At 40.9% G+C, this 22,973-nt stretch overlaps 1 protein-coding gene and 1 non-coding gene across 2 annotated transcripts in view; one reads left to right on the top strand and one right to left on the bottom strand.

Moving 5' to 3' along the window:
• NCOA7 (nuclear receptor coactivator 7) overlaps window positions 1-22,973 on the top strand; it is a 114,914-nt gene that overhangs the window by 62,190 nt on the left and 29,751 nt on the right. The window contains exons 5-10 of the mRNA XM_054722565.1: window positions 9,061-9,140; window positions 13,096-13,203; window positions 16,423-16,536; window positions 17,554-17,679; window positions 19,175-19,359; window positions 21,847-22,853. Of these exons, the coding sequence (XP_054578540.1) occupies window positions 9,061-9,140; window positions 13,096-13,203; window positions 16,423-16,536; window positions 17,554-17,679; window positions 19,175-19,359; window positions 21,847-22,853 (1,620 nt within the window). The remainder of the gene's footprint in view (window positions 1-9,060; window positions 9,141-13,095; window positions 13,204-16,422; window positions 16,537-17,553; window positions 17,680-19,174; window positions 19,360-21,846; window positions 22,854-22,973) is intronic.
• On the bottom strand, window positions 6,041-6,150 carry LOC129150651 (U6 spliceosomal RNA). Its single transcript, XR_008557367.1, has one exon. It is a non-coding gene; the product is annotated as a U6 spliceosomal RNA (small nuclear RNA).

The following is a 22,973-nucleotide window of genomic DNA, read 5'->3' as shown; positions in this document are numbered from 1 at the left end:
AGGTGTTCTTGGTGAACAGGTCAAAACAATGGGAATGGAAGCAGCAATCAAACATAATATAAGAAGAATGCTTTCATGAGCTGAATGAAGCTCATACCTGACTTTACAAATCAAAAGAGCTCACATCACATTTAGACTGCATTAAGGGGGGAAATTCAGCACTTCGATAAACTGGGGCAAATGTTTACAGGTCATGCATAAGTGGTAAAAAAAAAAAAAGAAAGTCTTACCTGCGAAGGAGCAAAGAAGGCATTTTGAATGAGCTGTGAGACTGGGAGAGAGAGCAGGAAAAAGGAGAAGCAATGTCAGGCCTGAGGAAGAAGAGAAAGATCCTATTTTGGATGAGTGTCTCCTGTGGGCTAGTTGCACTGTTTCATTATTTGATTGACTGCTCACCGTGATGCACAGTGGGAAAGTAGTAGCCTTTTTACAAATGAAAAAACCTAGAAGCCCAGTGACTCAGGAAGGCGTCACTGCTGGTCAGCATGGTCAGTGAGCCCCACTCTCTGGCACCGCAGCCCCCGGGGAACCTTGTACATCATGCTTTCTGGGTATCAACTGGAGAGAAAAATAAGGCAAAAGTTAGATAAAAAAATGTTAGTGTCTGCCCCAGGAACATTGTTGTTTCTTAGGGAGAAAAAGGTGATCATACATGGTGTTTCATTTCACCTGAGCTATGATTTAAATGATGATAAGGTTGACATTTATCTCTAGGCTTAACTACTTGACCTGGTCATAGATGTTGTTACATTTAAAGCTCTCACTAGTTTTATACAAATACTAGAGGCCCAGTGCACAGATTCGTGCACCGGTGGGGTCCCTCGGCCTGGCCGGGGGTGATCGGGCTGAAATCAGCTCTTAGACATCCCCCAAGGGGTCCCAGATTGCGAGAGGGCACAGTCCAGGCTGAGGGATGCCACCAGTGCATAATTGGGGCCAGGGAGGGACTGAGGGAGGGCTCCAGGGTGTGTCTGGCCCGTCTCGCCCAGTCCCTATCAGCCAGACCCCAGCAGCAAGCTAACCTACCGGTCAGAGCACCTACCCCCTGCTGGTCAGTGTGTGTCATACTGACTGGTTGAACCATTGGACACTTAGCATATTAGGCTTTTATTATATAGGATAAGTCAGAGGCATACAGAACAGATAAGATAATCTGTTTCCTCAGATACAGAGTGAGAAGAGTTCATTTATTTCACAAATGCTGGAGGGCTTGCTCAGAGCTGAGGGCATTACTAAGCTCTGAGGTAAAGCAACCAATGGGAGGCAACTCCCTGCCCTTCTCAAATCTAGATTTTACTTCAGTGTGACTCATTTTAGTCACTATGTTGCCTATGATGTGCTTGAAGAAAGGCCAATTTGCTGCATTCCTTTTGTGTCAACAGATGATAAAACATGGAGTTCATATAGAGTACAGCGTTAATTCTTCTCCATGTCCCTGCCCTCTCCACACTCAGGGGAGGAAGGATCCTCATGACACACTTAAAAAAAATTTATTGTGCCCTGGCTGGGTGTAGCTCAGTGGTTAGAGCATTGGCCTGTGCACTGGAGGGCATGGGTTCAATTCCCGGCCAAGGGCACGTACCTGGGTTGCAGGTTCAATCCCTAGCCCGTTTTGGGCATGTGCAGGAGGAAACCAATTGATGGGTCTCTCTCACAACGATATTTCTCTCTCCTTTTTCTCTCCCTCCCCCCTCCCTTCCACTGTCTCTAGAAATCAGTGGAGCTGGCTAGTGTAACTCAGTGGTTGAGCATTGACCTATGAACCAGGAGGTCATGATTTGATTCCCGGTCAAGACACATGCCTGGGTTGTGGACTGGATCCCCAGTAGGGAGTGGTCTATTTCATTTTTTTGGGGGGGTGGTCTATTACTTTTATTTAATTTTATATAAAAAATATATATAAATAATAAAAATAAAAATCAATGGAAAAAAGATCCTCACTCCTTGGGTGTTGGAGTCGGACCTCCGTTACCACCATTTGTCCACCATCCAGAGCTGAGGGGTCAGTGCTGACATGTACACATAAGGAACTACTGGACATCGAAATTGGGTCTCAAAAGAACTGTTGGTCCAGGGGGAAGCTCGCTACAGATTGATTCATTTGCCTGTCAGCATAAATATTATTGCTCGTCTCACATTCAGTTCTTATTAGTATATATCTAGTGACATATGATCTCGTTCATCTAGAGGATTAAAACTATATATATATTTATATATATCCTTTAAAAAACAATCTCTTCCAAACAGAATTGTCTCAAAATCAAATAAAAAGAACATTAAAAAAATTTTATTGTAACATTTTATGATTCCAATATTCCAGAAGTTACCCTTAAAATGCTAAATAATACCATTGGATATTTTTAAAATATATTTTTATTGATTTCAGAGAGGAAGGGAGAGGGAGAGACAGAAACATCAATGATGAGAAAGAATCATTGATCTGCTGCCTCCTTCATGCCCCCTGCTGGAGATTGAGCCCACAACCTGGGCATGTGCCCTGACTGGGAATCGAACTGTGACCTCCTGGTTCATAGGCCAATGCTCAACCACTGAGCCACACCTTTGGGCTAACATTGAATATTTTGATTGCAAAATCAGACCAGTAATTTGAGATGTGTGCCTCACCAATAAAGAAGATGGTATTTCTTTAAGGAAATACAAGTCCAATATTTTCTTTTTAAAAAAAATATATTTTGTTGATTTTTTACAGAGAGGAAGGGAGAGGGATAGAGAGTTAGAAACATCGATGAGAGAGAAACATTGATCAGCTGCCTCCTGCACACTCCCTACTGGGGATGTGCCTGCAACCAAGGTACATGACCTTGACCGGAATCGAACCTGGGACCCTTCAGTCTGCAGGTTGACGCTTTATCCACTGAGCCAAACTGGTTAGGGCAAGTCCAATATTTTCTTTCTTTTATTTTTAATCTTTTTTTTAAATTTAATAAATCTTTATTGTTCAGATTATTACAATTGTTTCTCCTTTTTTTCCCCCATAGCTCCCCTCCACCCGGTTCCCACCCCACCCTCTGCCCTTACCTCCCCCCGACTGTCCTCATCCATAGGTGTACGATTTTTGTCCAGTCTCTTCCCGTACCCCCCACACAGACACCCCTTCCCCCCTGAGAATTATCAATCCACTCCCATTCTATGCCTCTGATTCTATTATATTCACCAGTTTATTCTGTTCCTCAGATTTTTAATTCACTTGACTTTTAGATTCACTTGTTGATAGATATGTATTTGTTGTTCATAATTTTTATCTTTACTTTTTTCTTCTTCTTCCTCTTCTTAAGGAATACCTTTCAGCATTTCATATAATACTGGTTTGATGGTGATGAACTCCTTTAGCTTTTTCTTATCTGTGAAGCTCTTTATCTGCCCCTCAACTCTGAATGATAACTTTGCTGGGTAGAGTAATCTTGGTTGTAGGTTCTTGCTATTCATCACTTTGAATATTTCTTGCCATTCCTGTTTGGCCTGCATAGTTTCTGTTGAGAAATCAGCTGATAATCGTATGGGTGCTCCCTTGTAGGTAACTAACTGTTTTTCTCTTGCTGCTTGTAAGATTCTCTCTTTGTCTTTTGCCCTTGGCATTTTAATTATGATGTGTCTTGGTGTGGTCCTCTTTGGATTCCTTTTGTTTGGGGTTCTGTGCGCTTCCTGGACTTGTAAGTCTATTTCTTTTACCAGGTGGGGGAAGTTTTCGGTCATTATTTCTTCAAATAGGTTTTCAGTATCTTGCTCTCTCTCTTCTTCTGGCACCCCCATAATTCGGATGCTGGTACGCTTGAAGTTGTCCCAGAGGCTTCTTACACTATCTTCAACTTTCTGGATTCTCTTCTCTTCTTGCTTCTCTGGAGGAGTGTCCTTTGCCTCTTTGTATTCCAAATCTTTGACTTGATTCTTGCGTTCCTCTAGTCTGCTGTTGGGTCTCTGCATAATATTTTTTATTTCAGGCAGTGTATGTTTAATTTCTAGTTGGTCCTTTTTCATATTCTCGAGGGTCTCATTAAATTTATCGGCCTTTTCTAGGAAATTCTTGAAAAACCTAATAACCGTGGTTTTGAACTCTATATCCAGTCGTTTGTTCTCCTCCATTTCTTTCATTTGTGATCTGTTTCCTTGTCTCCTCATTTTTGCTGCTTCCCTGAGTTGGTAGGGTGGCTTTGTGTGCTTAGGTGTCCTATATGGTTCAATGGGTCACCCTCCCAGTTACCTGAGTGGACACTCTTGGTGCACCCCTTTGTGGACTGTGTGCACAGTCTTGTTGTAGTTAAGCCTTGATTGTTGTTGGTGTCACTGGGAGGAATTGACCTCCAGGCCAATTGGCTGTGAGGACCTGCTGTGTCTATAACGGAAGAATTGCTGTGGTGGAGACACGTTTATGGGGCAGGACTTGTTTCAGTAGGGCTTTGGTGCTCACTGAGTCTGCCTCTTGAATGAGTCCCTTATGAGAGTAGTTGAAATCTGGTGTCATCTCACACAGACCACTAGATACACTAGTTTCTGGATCTCCAATGGGGTGCAGGTCAGCTACTGTCTGAGGCCACCCAGCAGGAACAACAGCAAGAACTACAGTTTTCTCCTCTTTGCTTGGGATTTGGAGGTTTTGGAGCTGTCTGACTCGAGCTGCAGTTTATTTGGTTAAGCTTCGACAGGGCAGGCCATTTATATGCAAAAGCCACTGCGCAGAGCTTGGGTGTGTTTGTAGACTGTGTGGGGCGGGGTCTCAGGGTGTCACTAGGCTAGGGCGTGGCAAACAGCTATGGCTGCTAGTCTGTCTTCTCTGCCTTTCCACATTTCCAAGTCCCCACATACTGCGCTCCAGCACAGTAAACAATGATTGCTGCAAGAAAGTCACCTTCACTTTCCGACCCGATGGCTGACAGTCCAGCTTCTCCCCATAGGCGTCTGGGTCCCCCGCGTCTCCCCAGAAACTGGATTTCAGAGTAATCGATCGGGAGCTTGTTTCCCTTCGGGTTGAAAAAAAGCAGCGCGCCCAGTCGCCCGCCACCAGCCTGATTCACGTGCCTCCGTACCTCAGCTTTTCAGCACTTGTGCTCTTTTCTCTTTCCTTTTAGTTGTAGAACTTCCACTCAGCCAGCTTTCATGTGGTTCTGGGTGATAGACGTTTTGTCTTTTAGTTGTAGTTTTGAAATTGTTGTGCGAGGCGGCAGTTTAGGAGTTTACCTTTGCCGCCATCTTGGTTTCTCCTCAAGCCTATATCAAGTCCAATATTTTCTTCGAAGACATTATTGACTCTGTTTTTTACCATCTGTGCTGATTTGAGAGTGATCTAGATTTTTCTCCAGATCTTAACAATGTTTACCCAACTTCATTTAATAATAATCCTTAAGGTTTCCTGAGCCCTTAGTTCTCACATTGTGGAGTGGCCTACTTGAAAAGAATTGCCTTATGTAATCCTTACAGTATCTCTTTGGGAGTGCATTTGGCATCCCCATTTTACACACTGGGAAACTGTTCTTGAAAAAGTAAATTTTCTTGTCCAATGTCACGCAGTGAGTCAGGGGCAGCCCAGGACTCTTCATTTAGTTTGTCTGATGCCCTCTAACATGAAGCTACAAGACATTTATGGAAAACGCCAGCCTTTTCTTACAGGTTTATTAAGGCATTTTTATTTTACGCTAAATTTCTTCAGTTCTGATATTTAGTTATTTTACCACAGTATTTTAATTGCTATGCCTCTGTCTTGTGTTTTAAAGTCCATACAGTGTTCCTACCCTCATTTCTCTTTTAAAAATAATTTGTGGATACTTTTATGTATTTATGTTTCTAGATAAGCCTGGTTACTAGTTTGGCATTTTTCCCTTTTCCAAATGTTTTTAATCATTTGGATTTAAATTGCATTTAATTTAAACAGTATTTGAAAAGAAAGTGAAATATTTATAAAAAATGAAATATCCTATTTAGGAACATTATATGTACCTCCTTTTATTCAAGCTTCCATTTATATACTTAAATAAAACTTTAAAATTTTCTTTATATGTATCTTGCCATTATCTTGCTATATTTATTCTTAGATATTTTCTTTTTGTGTGTGTGTGTGTGTCATCTTTGCACATGGGCCATGCTAATCTTCTCTGTATTGTTTCAACTTTAGTATATATGTGCTGCCAAAGTGAGCACTCTAGATATTTTCTAGTTTGACAACACTATACCTGGGACTCTTTCAAATACATCCTATCTAATAAAAGAGTAATATGCAGATTGACCATCACTCCAACACACAATATAGCTGCCCCCATGTGGTCAAAGATCCTGCCCCCATGTGGACACAAGATGGCCACCACAAGATGGCCAGCAGGGGAGGGCAGTTGGGAGGCACCAGGCCTGCAAGGGAGGGCAGTTGGAAGCAATCAAGCCTGCAGGGCAGGGCAGTTAGGGGTGACCAGGCCGGCAGAGGAGGGAAGTTGGGGGCAAACAGGCTGGCAGGGGAGCAGTTAGGCATCAATCAGGCTGGCAGGGGAGTGGTTAGGGGGTGATCAGGCTGGCAGGCAGAAGTGGTTAGGGGCAATGAGGAAGGCAGGCAGGCGAGCAGTTGGGAGCCAGCAGTCCTGGATTGTGAGAGGGATCCCAGATTAGAGAGGGTGCAGGCTGGGCTGAGGGACACCTCCCCCTCCGTGCACGAATTTTGTGCACCGGGCCTCTAGTTTATATCATAAGTGTAAAAGATTGTTATATCTAGCCATCTTACTGAATGAACAATGTTACTTCCGTATTTTTTATGATATTGGTTCTTCAGGTAGATAGTTCACCTGCTAATAATCAAATTTTCATTCCATTTAAAATTTTTTTCTTCTTCTTTTTAAAATACAGCTTTTACTTATTTACTTATTTTCAGTATCATTTTTTAAAAATCTTCACCTGAGGATATTTTTACATTGATTTTTAGAGAGAGTGGAAAAGAGAGGGAAAGACAGGGAGAGAAATGTCAGTGTGAGAGAAACACATTGACTGGTTGCCTCCTGCTGGAGCCCCGACCAAGGCCCGGGTCGGGGAGGAGCCTGCCACCAAGTACGTGCCCTTAACTGGAATCGAACCTGGGACTCTTTGTTCTGCAGGCTAGCGCCAAACCAGCTAGGGCTATTTTAAACTTCTTTATCCATTGCTTTGACTACAGATTCTAGAACAAAGTTGACTGTAAACCGCAATAGTAGGAATTCTTGTATTTATATTGGTTAGTGTTTCACTTTTAATATTTGCTTTTGGTTTCTAAAATAAGGACTCATCTCAGTGTATACAGGTATGCTTTAGGAGAGTTTAGAGTAGTACTTCATTTCTAAAGAGACCATTGATGAACAGGTGGCTACCTGGAGTACATTCTGCCCATTGTTGCCTTGCCCTGCTATGACAGTTGGCCTCCAATGAATGGCAGGGATTTCCTCTTCATGCTCGGGGTTTCCAAACTGTTTCCATTATCTTTGTTGTGTTTTTGCTCTCAACTCCACTTTGGAGTTTATTTTTATGACCTTAAGTACTTATGGTTTAGCCTTGCATCACATTCGATTAGCTTCTTTGTTGTCATTCAGTGGAGTGGAAGATATTATGCTCAGAAGCCTTAAGAGCTTTGCTGGCATTGCTCTCAGGCACTTGTCTTCCACAGAAGTAGGAACGAAGGGACTGGGGTGGAGCTTGTACAGTGCCTGTGGGTATCTCCTCCCCCCCCACCCCGCCCACACACACACCCGGCCATCTTTCTTCTGTAAAGCTGGGTGAGGGCCTCACTAGGGCCTTAATTCAGGCTGCATTTTGGTAATTAATGAGCTACTGCACCCATGGAAGTGATATCATGAAGTCATTCTGTTTTCATTCTTGTGGTAAATTGCTTTCCATACCCTTTAGGGTTCCATTACCTTTTTTTTTTTTTTTTTTAGTTTGTTTCTTTTTTTGTGGGGGGGTCTATTTTATTTCTTTTTTTTTTCACTTAAATTTTTATTCATTGCTATATGTCTCTCTGGTTTTCAGTATCTGGGTTGATTATGTTAAGACTTATTTAATCATAACATTGAGGTTGATTAAGCTGATAGGTTGGCCACTTCTGATCTATAAAAACAGCAAAATCTATGATCCAACTTAATATATTATTGGACAGATAGGTCTTTCCAAGTTTTCATTATCCTATATAATAAAGATGTAATATACAAATGGTCGTTACGCCATGAAGCGTAATGACCGACCATAACAACCAGATCACGGATCAGCAGGAGGTGGGGCAGCGAGCTACAAGTGGGCAGCAGAGAGCTACAGGAGTGCAGGGCAGCAGGCGGAGAGCTACAGGAAGGTGGCAGCGAGCTACTGGCTACAAGAGGGCAATGGAGAGCTACAGGAGGGGGCAGGGCAGCAAGCTATGAGGGGGGAAGGGGGCAGCGGGTGGAGAGCTACTGGAGGGCAGCAGCGAGCTACTGGCGAGCTACTGGTGCATGGATTTGTACGCAGGGCTACTAGTTCGAAAAAATATTGCAGTAACCATATACTGTGACATACAGCATTTTTCTTCCTTTGAATTTTTCCTTAGGATAAATTCGTAAGGGAAGGAATGTCAAAGAATGGACATTTTTATGACTATTGTTACATGTTGGACAAATCACTTTCTAAAAGGGCTGTACTTGTTTACATTATATATCACTATACATTACCATGACTGTACTAGTTTTACTCTAACTTCACCATTAGACATTATCATTTAAACCAAGTAATAGTTTAAACCAGTGGTCGGCAAACCGCGGCTCGCAAGCCACGGTTTGCTGCTCTGTTGACTAACAAGTTTGCCGACCACTGATTTAAACTATTTAATAACAATAAAACATTTGCTTGTTATTTGTGCCATTTTATTACAGTTAACAATCATTTATTCAAGTGTTCATTGATGAATGGTATGTTTTTTTAGAAGTGTGGTCTATCTGCACTCTTGGCCCATTTTATTTTGGTGTCATTTTTTTAAATAGTCAATTTGAAAGTGATTTTAATATACTATACATTACCCTACTTTCTATTCCCTAGATTAAATTCTTCATTTACATACATTTTATTCTTCAGATGACAATCAAAACAAAACACATGATAAAAAAGAGAAGAAGATGGTGGTTCAGAAGCCCCATGGTACTGTGGAGTACACTGTAAGTATGAACAGGAAGTATGAATGTTTAATACTACTAGATTTATTTTTTTTTCCAAATATATTTTTATTGATTTCAGAGAGGAACGGAGAGGGAGGGAGAGATAGAAACATCAATGATGATAGAGAATCATTGATTGGCTGCCTCCTGCACGCCCTACTGGGGATTGAGCCCGAAACTTAGTCATGTGCCCTTGACCGGAATCAAACCCGGGACCCTTCAGTCCGCAGCTCAGCACTCTATCCACTGAGCCAAACCAGCGAGGGCAAACAATGAAGCTTCTTAAGACCTGTTCTAAGTCATTCTCTTCTCTCCATATTTTCTCCCTGGACAATCTCATGTAAACCTGTGACTTGAATTTCCTGTGATATGCCAATGACAGCCAATTTTAGGACTCCTTCCTGGACATGCTTTCTGAGTTCTAGAACCGTAGATTCAGTTGACTTCTCAACATATCTACTTAGACCTTCATGCTGGGTCTTTTTTTTAAAGCAGCAATGTCTCCATCATCCATACCTTTCTACAAGCTAGAACCTTATCCTTGACATTTTCCCATTGCTCTCCATGTTTATTCTTGCTTTTTGTAATCACCCAGCAAGTCTAGGCCAGATCTCTCTTCATTTTATTCTCTCATAGAATCATGTTCTTCTACATAGTTTATCTCACTTTAACATTATTGGTTCACAAGTGTGATTATCATTTTAATGTCTATCTTGTGCCTTAATTCATATATCCACTAGACACTAGGGGATAGACACGAGACCCCTTTTTGGCCACCATTGTATTGCTGCTGCTTGCAGGGTGCAGACCTCCGTACTGCTGCATCAGTCGCTGAATAGTGCTGTGCATGTGTTCATTACTGCGCCTCCACGTTATGTGGCGCATACTCATCGCTCTCCCTGCACCATGAGCTCCTGGAAGCCGGAAGCTGTTTCTGTTTATCCTAGGCCTGGCATAATGTGAGCCACTGAATTATAGATCTGTCTTAATTCACATGGAAGTAGCATTGTTGAGGAGTGTGCTGACTCTAAGTAGAAATTAAGTGCTATTGCCATTGTCTGGTTGTATTTTCATCGTGTTTATTTAGTTTCCACCGATTATTTGTGTGCATGCCAGGCTCAATATAAAGCAAGCAGCAGGACCAGATCCCTCCCTGGTGGTTCTTTGGGAGTGGTACATCTTCTCCAAGCTTCCACAGAGTCACAGAGAAGAGCCCTGGCACAGGCATTTCTTGCTCAGTGCTCTGTGAACATCTCTAAACACCTTTCTGTGGTTTACAGGCTTAGTCCTTTCCAGGAAGGATTTGGGGTGATTATAGAGCTCGCATTACCACTGTGTTTACAATATGTCATTGATCCCATAACACCTAGCACAGTGCTCAAGGAGTGCTGGGGTATTTGTCATTGATAACAATTGTCTAAAGCCGTCTGTGCATCCGCAGGCCCCTCCACAGAAATGATAAGTGTTGTTTGCTAGGAGATGCTTCACATAGCATCACTGAACAATGCAGTGAGAGTCCAGATAAACTCCCAATTAATTCATATCAACAGGTGGTCGAATTAGTAATGCAGAAATGCCTACCTGTTTGGTTTATGTTATGGATATTAGTTTTACTTGGCAAGTTATTTTGTGTACTTTATTGGAACTAAAAATCCATTTATAACTTCGTATTTAGAGAACCATGCTAGTTCTTACTAGATTGCTTATATTGCTCTTGAGCTGTAGATATTCAAGCATTCCGGTAAGTTTCAAATATTTAATGATAATCAGAATCCCTGCAAGGTTCTGTGACTTGGTTCTCTATGTATGTTTTATCCCTATGTCATAACTCTAGATTGTTAAAGTCTCCCCTTTCCTTAATTCTCTATACACAGTATCTTCTACAAGTTTTTTCATAAAAATATGAAGTGCTGTCAAGCAGAAATTATGATTATCTCTATTTTTGGTGGATGAAGAACCTGAGACCCAGAGAGGTTAAGCAAATGACCCAAGGCCACACAGCTGGCACGTGGACGATCTGGAATTCAGGGCCAACAGTTTGGGCTGTAGTCTGCATCCTCAGTCTGTGACTTGTATTGACTCTAAATTCTGAAAATCCCTGGATTTACATGTACAGGGGTGGGCAAAAGTAGGTTTCCAGTTGTAAGACAAATAAATAATACAATCTATAATAATAAGAGGGTAATATGCTAATTAGATTGAACATCCTTCCGGGCATCCTTCTGGACGAAGGCAGGGCCGGAGCAAAGCCCAGGTCCCAGGTGCCTGACAGCAGCAGCCGGAGGGAAGCAGCCCAGGTCCCAGGTGCCTGGCAGCGGTGGCCAGAGCGAAGCAGCCAGGGTCCCGGGTGCTGGAGGGAAGCCAGTGCTGGCAGCCGGGGGAAGAAAGGCCTACTCTTGCACAAATTGTCGTGCATTGAGCCTCTAGTTAATAATTAATAATACAAAAATAAACTCACATACAACTATAAACTACTTTTGCCTACCCTGAATTATATAAATATCTAATATTGGGAAAATATATCTAGTTAAACTTTTTTTTTTCATTTTTAGTATAGATAATTTTGCTCAGGGTAGAAGTTAGAGCATATATTGTTAAGTTTTCAGTGATTTAAAAATATGCATTTATATCCTAACTTTTTCTAGGAATGCTTTCAAGTAATTTTAGTGTCACCTGTAAGTATGAATTTGATTGGCCTGAGACAGTTTATCTGGTTGGTGGGGTTTTGATGGAGGGCAGTGGTGAGTTTAATTCTTTGCATCAGTTCACCATCTCCTGCAGCCTTATCAGATCACCACCTAACCCAGGGCTCCCCTGGTGGAGACAGCTCTGCGCACGGTGCTGTAGGTGGGAGCGTCTCCGTGATGGTCCCCGGAGTGACCTCCCACTAACAAGGTCCGTCCCATGGTCCGGGAAGGGATACTGAACTGACCAGAGGCAGCGCCTTCCTTTTCTTGGGCGGGGCTTTTTTTACTGTGAAGTTTCACATCTTATCACTGCCCTCTTTATTCCTATTCTCTCTGTGTTAGAGAGAAAAGAACACCATCTATCACCGTTTATAGATTTATGGATTAACACCAATTTGTCTGACGGGGAAGTTGTCTGTCATTTTCAATGACAGTGAACAGTTATTGGAAGCTAACCTAGATTTCTTTCAGCTTTTGCCTGTATTCTTGCGTCAAATGTCTGAGTACCTTTTACGTGTCAGGCACTGTGGGGCGGGGAATGGCCATTAACAGGCCACCATGCAGTAGCCTATAATACAGGGAAGAGACCGGCAAGTGGTCAGAAAACCGAGAAAGTAAGTAGTCCCATTTCCCCGATGGGTGGTACTGTGTGCATGTTTTATTTCCTTTCTTCTTCCAGTTTTGTATTGTACCTCCTGGACCTCTGCTCCATACACCAGAGTTGTGCCACAGTAAGTTTAGATATCTTTCAGTGAACAGTGCAACTGAAGATAAAGGAGCCCAGAAATGAATAACATATAAAACATTTTTCCTTAAGACTTGAGAATGAGCCCTAGCTAGTTTGCTCAGTGGTTAGAGCATCAGCCCGCAGACCGAAGGGTTGTGGGTTTGATTCTGGTCAAGGGCACATACCTCAGCTGTAGGTTCAATCCCCAGCCCCGGTGGGGGTGCATACGGGAGGCAACCAACCAATGTGTCTCTTTCACATCGATGTTTCTCTCTCTGTGTCTCTCCCCCTCCCTTCTACTCTCTAAAATTCAGTGGAAAAAATATCCTTGGGTGAGGATTAAGAAAGAGAAAGAGAGAGAGAGAGACAGAGAGAGAGAGAGAGAGATGAGAATGTATTCATTCTTTTTCTTAATATGTCTAGATGTATTTATTAATTTTTATTCATTCTTATCACAAATAGATTGTTGTCTATCAAAAGGAAGGTTATTTTTGTTCTGTTTTGCTGTATATATTGAATCTTGTCTGTTGGATTATTCTAGGCTGGAAGCCAGGACACCCTAAACTCCATAGCACTGAAATTTAACATCACTCCCAATAAACTAGTGGAAATGAATAAACTTTTCACACATACTATTGTTCCAGGCCAGGTAATGATTTTCTTGTTGCATATTACTTTCAAAATGTTACATTTATCTTTTATTGCCATTTTTAATGCCTGCCTATTAGTGTCACAGGGTTATCATCAATGATAATGTGCATTGGGTTGAGTCTTTCCTTTAGGGCCAAGAATTCTGAAAGCAGTACTTATGAACTGTTCAGAGACGAATGCTTTGCAAAAAATTAACACAGTTTCCTTAACTATTACTAGTTTATATTATAGATTTTTTCACCCCCTAGGGCATCAAAAAAAGTTTTTCCTATAGAATATCACACAGATATTCTTAGAATGTTTAATTTAGAATTGAAAGTTTTAGTTCAGTCCACTCCTGGGATATATTATGGCCATCATTTTATTTTAAATTAGGCATAATTTTTGTCGTTTTTGTTTTGATTTAATACCCTTTTGACAAAAATATTCAATTTAGCCAAAGGCAGAGACATTCGTTCAGCAGGACCATCAAGAAAAGGCCACAGAAACTTTTTTCAGAATGTTAGTACTCTCTTTGTTAAACTGGATGAAACTGACAAATTGTACAATTGTGCCATTCTTGATAAATCCAGCAAAATTTTAAAAATATTTTCTATGTGATAAGATATTCTTGTATTTCTATTTGAAAACTCTATTTAGACAGTAAATGTAATTGACCCAGTCGTTGGCAGATCTGAGCTGAGGCCAGGTTTTCAGTCCCATCCATAGACCTGCTTGGTTGCCATGAGCACATTCTGGTTTCATTGCTGACTTACTAGAGCATCTTCCTGCATCTCTTCGTTATAGTGACATTTCTTTCTTTCGGGACAGATGCTGCTACTTTAAGTAGAACTTCATTCAGGCGATGGCGATACTGTTACTTGCATTTTTTTCAAGGGAAGCACATGAAGTCAACAGGTCATCGTTGGCCAATTTGTACTGTTGTGCTTTTGGTATTTATGTCCTTGTCAAAGGGAAATTAGGATACTGCCAGTACCAGCTAGTTGAGGGGAAATATGCATTAGAACTTTTAAAAATTAATAAATTTTCACCTTTAGGAAAATTAATGGGGTATTGCTGCATAATGTGTACATTATTGTAGTTTATAAGAATGACCAAATATATATTTATTTCTCATATATACGGGGAGGAGGGGTGGCAAAAGTAGATTTGCATTTGTGTTTACTTTTTTATTATTTATTTATTATTGTATTTTTTAAATTATTATTATCATTATTAACCTACTTTTGCCCACCTCTGTATTTGGTCTTCCACAATTCCTGGTTCACAGCTCCTAAAATCCTTGGAATTTCCCAAGTGTTTTGAGTGATGAGGGTGTCTTTTGTTTTGAGGTGACTTTTGGAAGCCCCTAAGGATGGCAGCTGGTTGTTAGGAGACAATCATGTTATTAGAGGGTTGAAACTTTCAATTGATTGTTCCTCCCATATCCCCACGCCTACCTCCAGGGAGAGGAGAGGTGCTGGCCATTGAATCAATCACCAGTGGACAGTGATCTGGTCAATCATGAATGACGGTGTAATGAAGCCTCCATAGCAACCCAAGATGACAGGCTTAGGAGAGCTTTCAGGGTGATGAACATGTGGAGATTTGGGGAGAGTCGTGAGCCTATAGAGGGCATGGACGCTCCCTGCCCTTCCCCGCTACCTTGCCCTATGCATCTCTTCCAGGTGGCTGTTCCCGAGTTACAGCTTCCATGAGTTGTCTCCTTAAACTAGTGACCTAGTAAGTTACATGTTTCTGTGAGTTCTGTGAGCTGTTTTGGCAGAATAATCGAACCCAAGGAGGGGTTGTAGGAACCTCTGATTTATAGCCAGCTGCTCAGAAGTATAGATGACAACCTGGATTTGCAATTGGCATCCTGAGTCGGGGGGTCTCATTGGAACCTCCAGTTGGTCAGAAGCATGCGGCTGGTATCTGAAGTGTGTGTGTGAGGAAGGCGTGCAGTCTTGTAGGGCTGAACCCGTAACCTGATGCTATTTCTGGGTAGATAGTGTCAGAATTGAGTTGAATTCTTGGAACTCTGATGGTGTCTGAAAATTGTTGGTGGGGACCCCTGCCCTCCACATTGGAAATGGGTCCAGGAACCCTTTTCCTTATATAACTGACCCATAGGAGAGACCCTCGGGGCATGTATTTACTAATTCAAGGCTAGAATTTACTAGAGCACAGTAAAAAACTCAGGCTGATTCACTATTCTTTTACTCTGTCCATAAACAGATAGTTTATTGGTACTTGATTAAGGTCCAGTAGGCAACAAGAGGTATAAGGACTATTGAAATATGCCTACTGTAAGGATGACAGTACCAGAAATAGGCACTCTACTAGTATTAACCCACCCGCCATATTCACCAGACCTTGCTCCTTCAGATTACCACTTGTTCTGATCGATGGCACATGCACTTTCTGAGCAAACATAGGAAGAAGTGGAAAATTGGTTCTCTGAATGGTTTGCTTCAAAACAAGAAAAGTTCTATTGGGACAGTATCCACAAATTACCTGAAAGATGGGGGAAATGTGTAGCTAGCGATGGACATTACTTTGAATAAAGCACTTTTGATGTTTCTCTTGAAATTATCGTGTTTTCATTGATTACAAAATCCACATTATTAACCGGTACACCTGGTAGACCAAAAGGTACCATGTCTCATTAAAAGAGTGTTGAATGACAAGATCATAATAACATTTCGGAACCAGATTTTTATTTTTGTTTCTAGGTAATCGAGACAGTGATGGAAGGGAAAGTTTTGAGATTATTGATAATACATTGTATAGTTTATCATAAAAGGACCTCCCTACATTATCACTCAGGGCCTGCTTGGAGTTAGCAAGCCTGGATCTGTTGTCATCTCTTCCTAACACAGGTGTTATGTTTAGAAGCATACCGTGTACTGCTATGTACTGTGTTTTCCAGGCTTCACTGGACCCACCTGCTTCACATGGCTTGTGCAGAATACTCACCCATCTCGCTCTCCACTTTGTGAGCTTCTGTAGTGTCTGTAGGTGTGTTCGGTACTCTTTGCACTGCACACGTTCATATTGCTGCATACTGTTTCACAGATTAGTAGGAAGACCTCAAGTTGCTTATGAGTTCGGTGAAAGCCAGCTAGGTCTTAGTCGTGCACTTCACATGATACTGTGTGGAGAGTAACTGCTCTAAACATTGCCTAGGGTTTGCCTGATTCTCGGTACTCACCTTGGTTTTCTTTCCCATTCTCAGGTTCTTTTTGTGCCAGATGCCAACTTTCCCTCTAGTACCTTAAAGTTATCATCATCCAGTCCTGGTGCTACTATCTCTCCTTCATCATCAGATGCAGAATATGACAAACTACCTGTATGTATGTCATTCATGTACTGAAGTGCATATTTGTGTATGAACTTATAAATATAGACTATACAGGGTGTCCCCAAAAATGTACACACACTTTGAATGATTATAAAGTCAGTGTTTATTAACATACAGCTCATTTTCAAAATTTAAAAGAATCTGCAGAAATGAATACTTTATTTTGTCAATGCCTGTTTTCAAACTGAAGACCGTTCTGGTCCACGCACTGCTGATAACGCGAAGCAATGGAATTGCAAATATCAAGAATCATTTCGTTCGGTATTTGTGCACCTGCAATTTATTGACTGTTGCTGGTTTTGTGCCGTAAACTTTAATTTTCATGTGTCCCCATAAAAAAAAAGTCTAGTGGCACTTTAGGATAAATTTTCTTGGTTCAAAGCTTAGTCGGGCTTCACCCATTATTTCAAATAATTTAAACCTGAAAAGGAGCGAAAATGAAGTGAGTTAGCAGCCATTAAAGAGTGTATACATTTTGGGGGGACACCCTATATGTTCCATGTTCTTCTTCTCAAGATTTCAACTTAAATTTTCCCCAGAGGAGCGGAGTTAAGTGTAACTTGTTCTTAATTGAGAGAATGCATTTTATCCAGAAGAAACCTGTTCACATTTAAAGTCTCAAAGGCAAAACACATGCCTTGTTTACATAGTTATGAAGTTAAAGTCTCACCAAAACCAGTAGTTTGTTTGTACTACTTTTATTCCTTTTTCTAAAGAAATTGAACCATGAGTCAAATGTGAATTATTTTATTTAGGTTATTTTCTAAGATATTGTACGAGCCATTTTTTATGGGTTCACAGATAAGCACTTTTTACACATTTTCAGTTTGATTTACATACTTGTTATATATATGTAATATTTTTGAATGACAAAAGACATTTGCCTTATTCATGTTTAAGTTAAATAGAAGCAGGTTACTTACAGGGAACTTATGTTGATTTATATAAGCAATCTGTTTCGAGAAATTGCTTCTATTTGATTTTGGAAATTTTTGCTTTCTAAAGGATGCTGACTTAGCAAGAAAGGCCATAAAACCCATTGAAAGAGTCTTATCTTCTACTTCTGAAGAAGATGAGCCTGGTGTGGTAAAGTTTTTAAAAATGAATTGTCGATACTTCACCGATGGGAAGGTATGTGGCACTGTAATTTGTTTCCTTTTCTTGGAATCTATGGAAAACTAAGCTAGCTTTTAAATTACTGAAGGCAGGCTACCTTAAACTATCTCACCCCGTTTCAGCATAAGATTTCACAAATGCCCATTAGTTTTCCCCAGTTGAATGCCTGGCATTTTACTTGTTGAGGGAAATGTGATCAGTGAATGGAAATATGCTTCTTTGTTACCCTGGACTCAGCATTTTATTTTTAGTTCTTGGCCTATGGATTGTTAGGGAGATAGTGTAGTATATGTTTAACAGCAAATGGTGGAGTCAGACCCATTGAATTTAAGTTCCAACTCTGCCACTCATTAGCTCTGAGACAATGGGCATGGTGTTTAAATTTCCTGAGCTTCCATTTTCCTCATCTATAAAACAGGAACAGTAATAAAATTTAATTAGTGGGGTATTGCAATTAAAAGGGAAAATTCATGTGAAGAGTTTAATATCTAACCTGGAAAATGGTGAGTTCTCCACCCTTCTGCTGGAGATGCTGGTATTAAAATGTCTGCTGTCGTGTGTTTAGTTTTTTGGTGGTTGGTGTTTTTTTTTTTACAAAGAGCAAATCCAACTTTAGTAAGCCTCTGAAGAAATGGTTATGTTGATAAAATGGAATTCTTATCCTCATATTAGAGATGTTATGGTAGGTTCCAAACAACAGGAAAATGTGGTATTGATATAGACTTATAACCTTTTCAATCAAGAACAAGTAATGCTTGAGATGCACAACTTTTTGCAAAGATTATTACTGGAGTCATTAAGAGTACAAATAAATTATTTACCTAAAGGGAGTCATCTGTATCTTTCTCTCTTTGGTGGATAATATCCCTGTGGCCATCCAGGTCTATAATATAAACTGATGAAGCTTCAGACTTTTAAGTTCCCACAAAACTGTTGGGTTTTGCTTTGAATTTCCATAGTTCAGCTATATGCACTTCTGCAAAAATTTGATATTCCTGTTTGTGTCAAATTTTCATGGATGTAGGCTTTCTAAACATTTTAGAGAGAAATACTAGGACTGTTCTTGGCACCACGACTCGGAGACAGCTGCTCCCTTAGCACAGTACCATACACTTGTTGGACACATGGCGAATACGTGCTGAGTGAATTGTAAAGCACCCGGTTCCCCATCGGGAACGATCTGGGACAGCCCCTCTCATTTTACAGACAGGAATTGGGGAACCTGAAACTTATATGTGTAACCCAAGATCCCACCACAGTTATACTACTGTAGCAGCTGCACCAGAACCAGGCTCGGTTGATTGTCACAGATTTTCTCTGCCTCACCACACAGGACCCAACACTGCATTTCTCCAGCCTGTTTCTCCAGCCCTCTTAAAGGGGACATGATTGTCATGTAGGATTCTGTGGTTCACCAAAGTCAATAGAAAGACAGCATGAGTTCATTAAAGCTCCTGTGACGGTTGCATTTCTGCCTGTAATGATTCTGTCCTGTTCATTTGTCCTGCAGGGTGTGGTCGGAGGTGTCATGATTGTCACTCCTAACAACATCATGTTTGATCCTCACAAGTCCGACCCCCTGGTCATTGAAAATGGGTGTGAGGAGTATGGCCTCATTTGCCCCATGGAAGAGGTGGTTTCCATTGCCCTCTACAATGACATTTCCCACATGAAGATCAAAGATGCCTTGCCATCGTAAGAGATATTTCTTGTTTATCAGGAAAAAAAGGGGGGGGGGGGGCAGAGGTTCTTGGGAAAATTAAATGCAATTAAAAGGTGAGAGTGTTGTCAGGAGCAAGAGATTGTGTGGAGGTGAATTTGAAGGTGGAGATTTGTGCACTAATAATAGAAAGGGAAGGTACATCGTTACAGAAAGATTTCTCTCCTTGTGAGATTGTGTTTGATGATCCAGGATACAGGGCTAATGCCATAGCTGGGGAGAGAGAAGAGTTAAGAATTGACTGCTAATGTGCTGAAATTATTTCCGAGTTGTACATTGATTCCTGCCTTGGAGGCAGATATATAAAGACATTTCAGTCTAATGAACAGTGAGCAAAATAGGTTGTATGAGTGGAATCAGTGTGAAATGAACTTAGTATTATTGGCTCAGAATCCCATCACTTGTTTAAAAGTCTAAAATAGCTTAAAATTTTATTATTACTAAATATTGTCTGGTAAAACAACTATAAATTAGCTGCAGTGTGCAAATAGTTTTTAAGTGTGTGTGTGTAAAATCTCTCCATCTTCACCTTTAGGGCTTTGTATTTTTTGTGTAGGACATTTTGCAACTCCAGCTGCCACAGAAAATAGGAAGGGAACAACTGAAAGGATTATTGATCATCATTAGGTTCCTGGCTGAGTCTGGAAAACATTAATCAAAAGCAGATTTGGTTGACACAGCTATGTACTTTGCCCCAGCAGTGCTTGGCAGTTGCAATGCAAAAAACAAACAACAACAACAACAAAAAACAACAACAACAAACACAGATGACTAAGTTAATCTCAGCTTGGAATAGGTAGAACAAGAAGGGAGGGGTAGACAAAGAAGGCTGATAAGAGTGCAGTCAAATGTACTCTTTCTGGGGGTCAAGCTAGGTAAATAAGGAAGCGATGAGAAAGCGGTTTGGATGATAATAGAAGAAAGTTTGTGAAGAGGTGGGTTTCTTTGTTGCAGGACTTCCTGTAGCCTTTAATATGAAAAATTAAATTTTGGGCCTAATATGGAAAGGATACCACATTACACATTTGTTTGGCTCCAGGATTGAAGCATCTTTAACATCTGAGTGCTAGTGTTGGGCGGCACATTTCTGTGTATGCAGGTTCCTGCGGAACAGACATTGTCAGTCATTTTTTAGCATGTGGCACTTAGGGACTCAGCGAGTGCTTATTGAACTGAAGTGAATTGTGAATTAAAGAGGTTCTTTAAAGCATTCGTCAGAGTCTAGCAATTATGTAGGCTCTTATTTTCTATTGGAAGAAGCATGGATGTTCCGTGCAAGTGATTTATTAAATAACTGGGGAGACAGTCTTGTAACTTGAGAACTTCGTGGTCCTTTGTTGTTTTATTGTCATAATTATTTCAAAGCCAGAATAATAAAGTATTACCTGAATATGATCTAGCCTTTTTAGAAAATAAAATGACTTCCGAAATCTGAAAATGTTATTTTTAGAAAAGGTTTTTATATCTCTGTGTTTTAACACTAAGGTAAGTGAAAACCTACTTGAGACACAGGTTACTCAATATATTTCGAGTCATAGATTAACATATGTGGGTGTTTTTTTTTAAACAATTATTTTAAATTTTGGAAAACACGTTTAATCAATATTTTTGTATAACTCAAACTGGGTAGTAAGGAAAAATAAATGGATTGCAGCCCAGGACAGTAAGTTTCAGCTCATAAACCAACTGCCCATTACCATAAAATAAGATGATAACTGTTATAAAATAAAAGAGTTAAGAAATTCAAGCTTAGCTAAGAAATGTAAACTAAGTATTCTAAGTAAGAGTTTATTTGGTTTATTTACTTTTCTATAAATTGTTAAGTTATAAAATGGAACAGGTACTATATGTTCACACTAATAGTGGAAGCTTCCTCTTGTTCCCTTGGGAATAGAAGGATGTCTGTTTTTGGAAGCATTAGATCCTAAGGCATGAAACCCAAAATTGGGGTTCAGGGTCAGCCACTTTATCAGATGGTTAAATGTATAGCTACTCAAGGAGCCATTCAGAATTAAAATAGTTGGTTTACGTACTATTTTATAAAAAGGAAAAGTTTTAAATATTAAGGTCGTTTAATCATAGTACTAAAACCTTTCCTCTCCTTCATGAAAATCAGAAGCATTATTTCACCATTGGAAGTCTGGTGGGAGACATCTCCATGCTCATTATTGACTTCCAAAACCCTCCATGTCTTCTGGCAGGATGTGCAGCTTCCATGGTTCTTTGTTTTGCCACTTCTTATGTTCCATTTTGAAGTTAATTTTTAAATTTCATTTTCTTATTCTGAAATCATTTAAACATATTTTAAGTTGCGGTCTATTTATGTTTTGGTTTTCAGCTGGGTTTTGTTTTGGTTTTTGCTTTTCCTCCATTTTGTTTTTGTTTTGCTTTTAACATTCCATGTGCACCCACCATTTTTCCCTCAACAGTGACCTACCTCAGGATCTTTGTCCTCTGTACAGGCCTGGAGAATGGGAAGACCTGGCTTCGGAAAAGGATATCAACCCCTTTAGTAAGTTTAAATCCCTCAGCAAGGAAAAACGGCCGCACAGTGGAGAGAGAACCGTCACTTCAGATTCCAAACCCACAAGGCCTTTGGAGAAACCGACAGAATACACACACACGAAGCCCTCGGACAGCTCTGGGTCAGGACAGCTAAAGAACCTGGAATCCTCCGTGGAGGCAACCAAGGGATCTCCCACAGCGACTCAAGTCAGCAAGCAGCCTCCTGACCCTCCTACTGGATTTAAGTCTACCGCCCAAGAAAATCCCCCTTTAGGAGAAGAAGATGACTTCGTTGACTTGGATGAACTGCCTTCGCAAAATGATAGCGGGATGGACAAAAGAGATACCCCAAAGGAGTGCCTTTCTCTCGACCCAGAGGAGCAAAGGAAGGCTGAGTCACAGGTCATCAGCTCTGCTACGGACACGCAGGCGCAGTCAGCCCTGAGCTTTTCAAGAACAGAGAGTGATGCTGAACTGAAGGGGGCCCTAGATTTAGAAACCTGTGAGAAGCAAGATAAAATGCCCGAGGTGGACAAGCAGTCTGGTTCTCCCGAAAGCCAGGTGGAGAACGCATTGAACATACATGAAGACCTAGATAAAGTTAAACTCATCGAGTACTACCTTAATAAGAACAAAGAAGGGTCACCTGATAACTTGCAGAAGGTAGAGCTAAGTGATGGCAAAAGGACTGAGCCAGGGGGAATAGACATCACTCTCAGTAGTTCCCTTCCCCAGGCCGGTGAGCCCCCAACGGAGGGCAATAAAGAGCCAGATAAAAACTGGGTGAAGGAGAGAGCGCCCCATCCCCTACAGCTGGGCTCTTCTACAGAAGACAATATGAGTAAAGAGTCTCTAGGCAACGCTTTGGAATCTACCCTGGACAGAAGCTGCCAGGGCGCGCAGATGGATAATAAGTCTGAAATCCAGTTATGGCTGTTAAAGAGGATTCAGGTTCCTATTGAAGGTAAGCCACTTCTGTTTGCTGTCTTTCTGTTCTGCTGTGGAGTCGGCCTTTCTTAAACAGGCACGTGCACAAGTAGTACAATCGCTTGAGAGCAGTGTTTTCTCAATAGAACCTATCTTT

The sequence above is a fragment of the Eptesicus fuscus genome, chromosome 10, assembly GCF_027574615.1.
Source record: "Eptesicus fuscus isolate TK198812 chromosome 10, DD_ASM_mEF_20220401, whole genome shotgun sequence".
Taxonomy (NCBI): Eukaryota; Metazoa; Chordata; class Mammalia; order Chiroptera; family Vespertilionidae; genus Eptesicus; species Eptesicus fuscus.
This window is presented reverse-complemented; position numbering and strand designations above follow the sequence as displayed.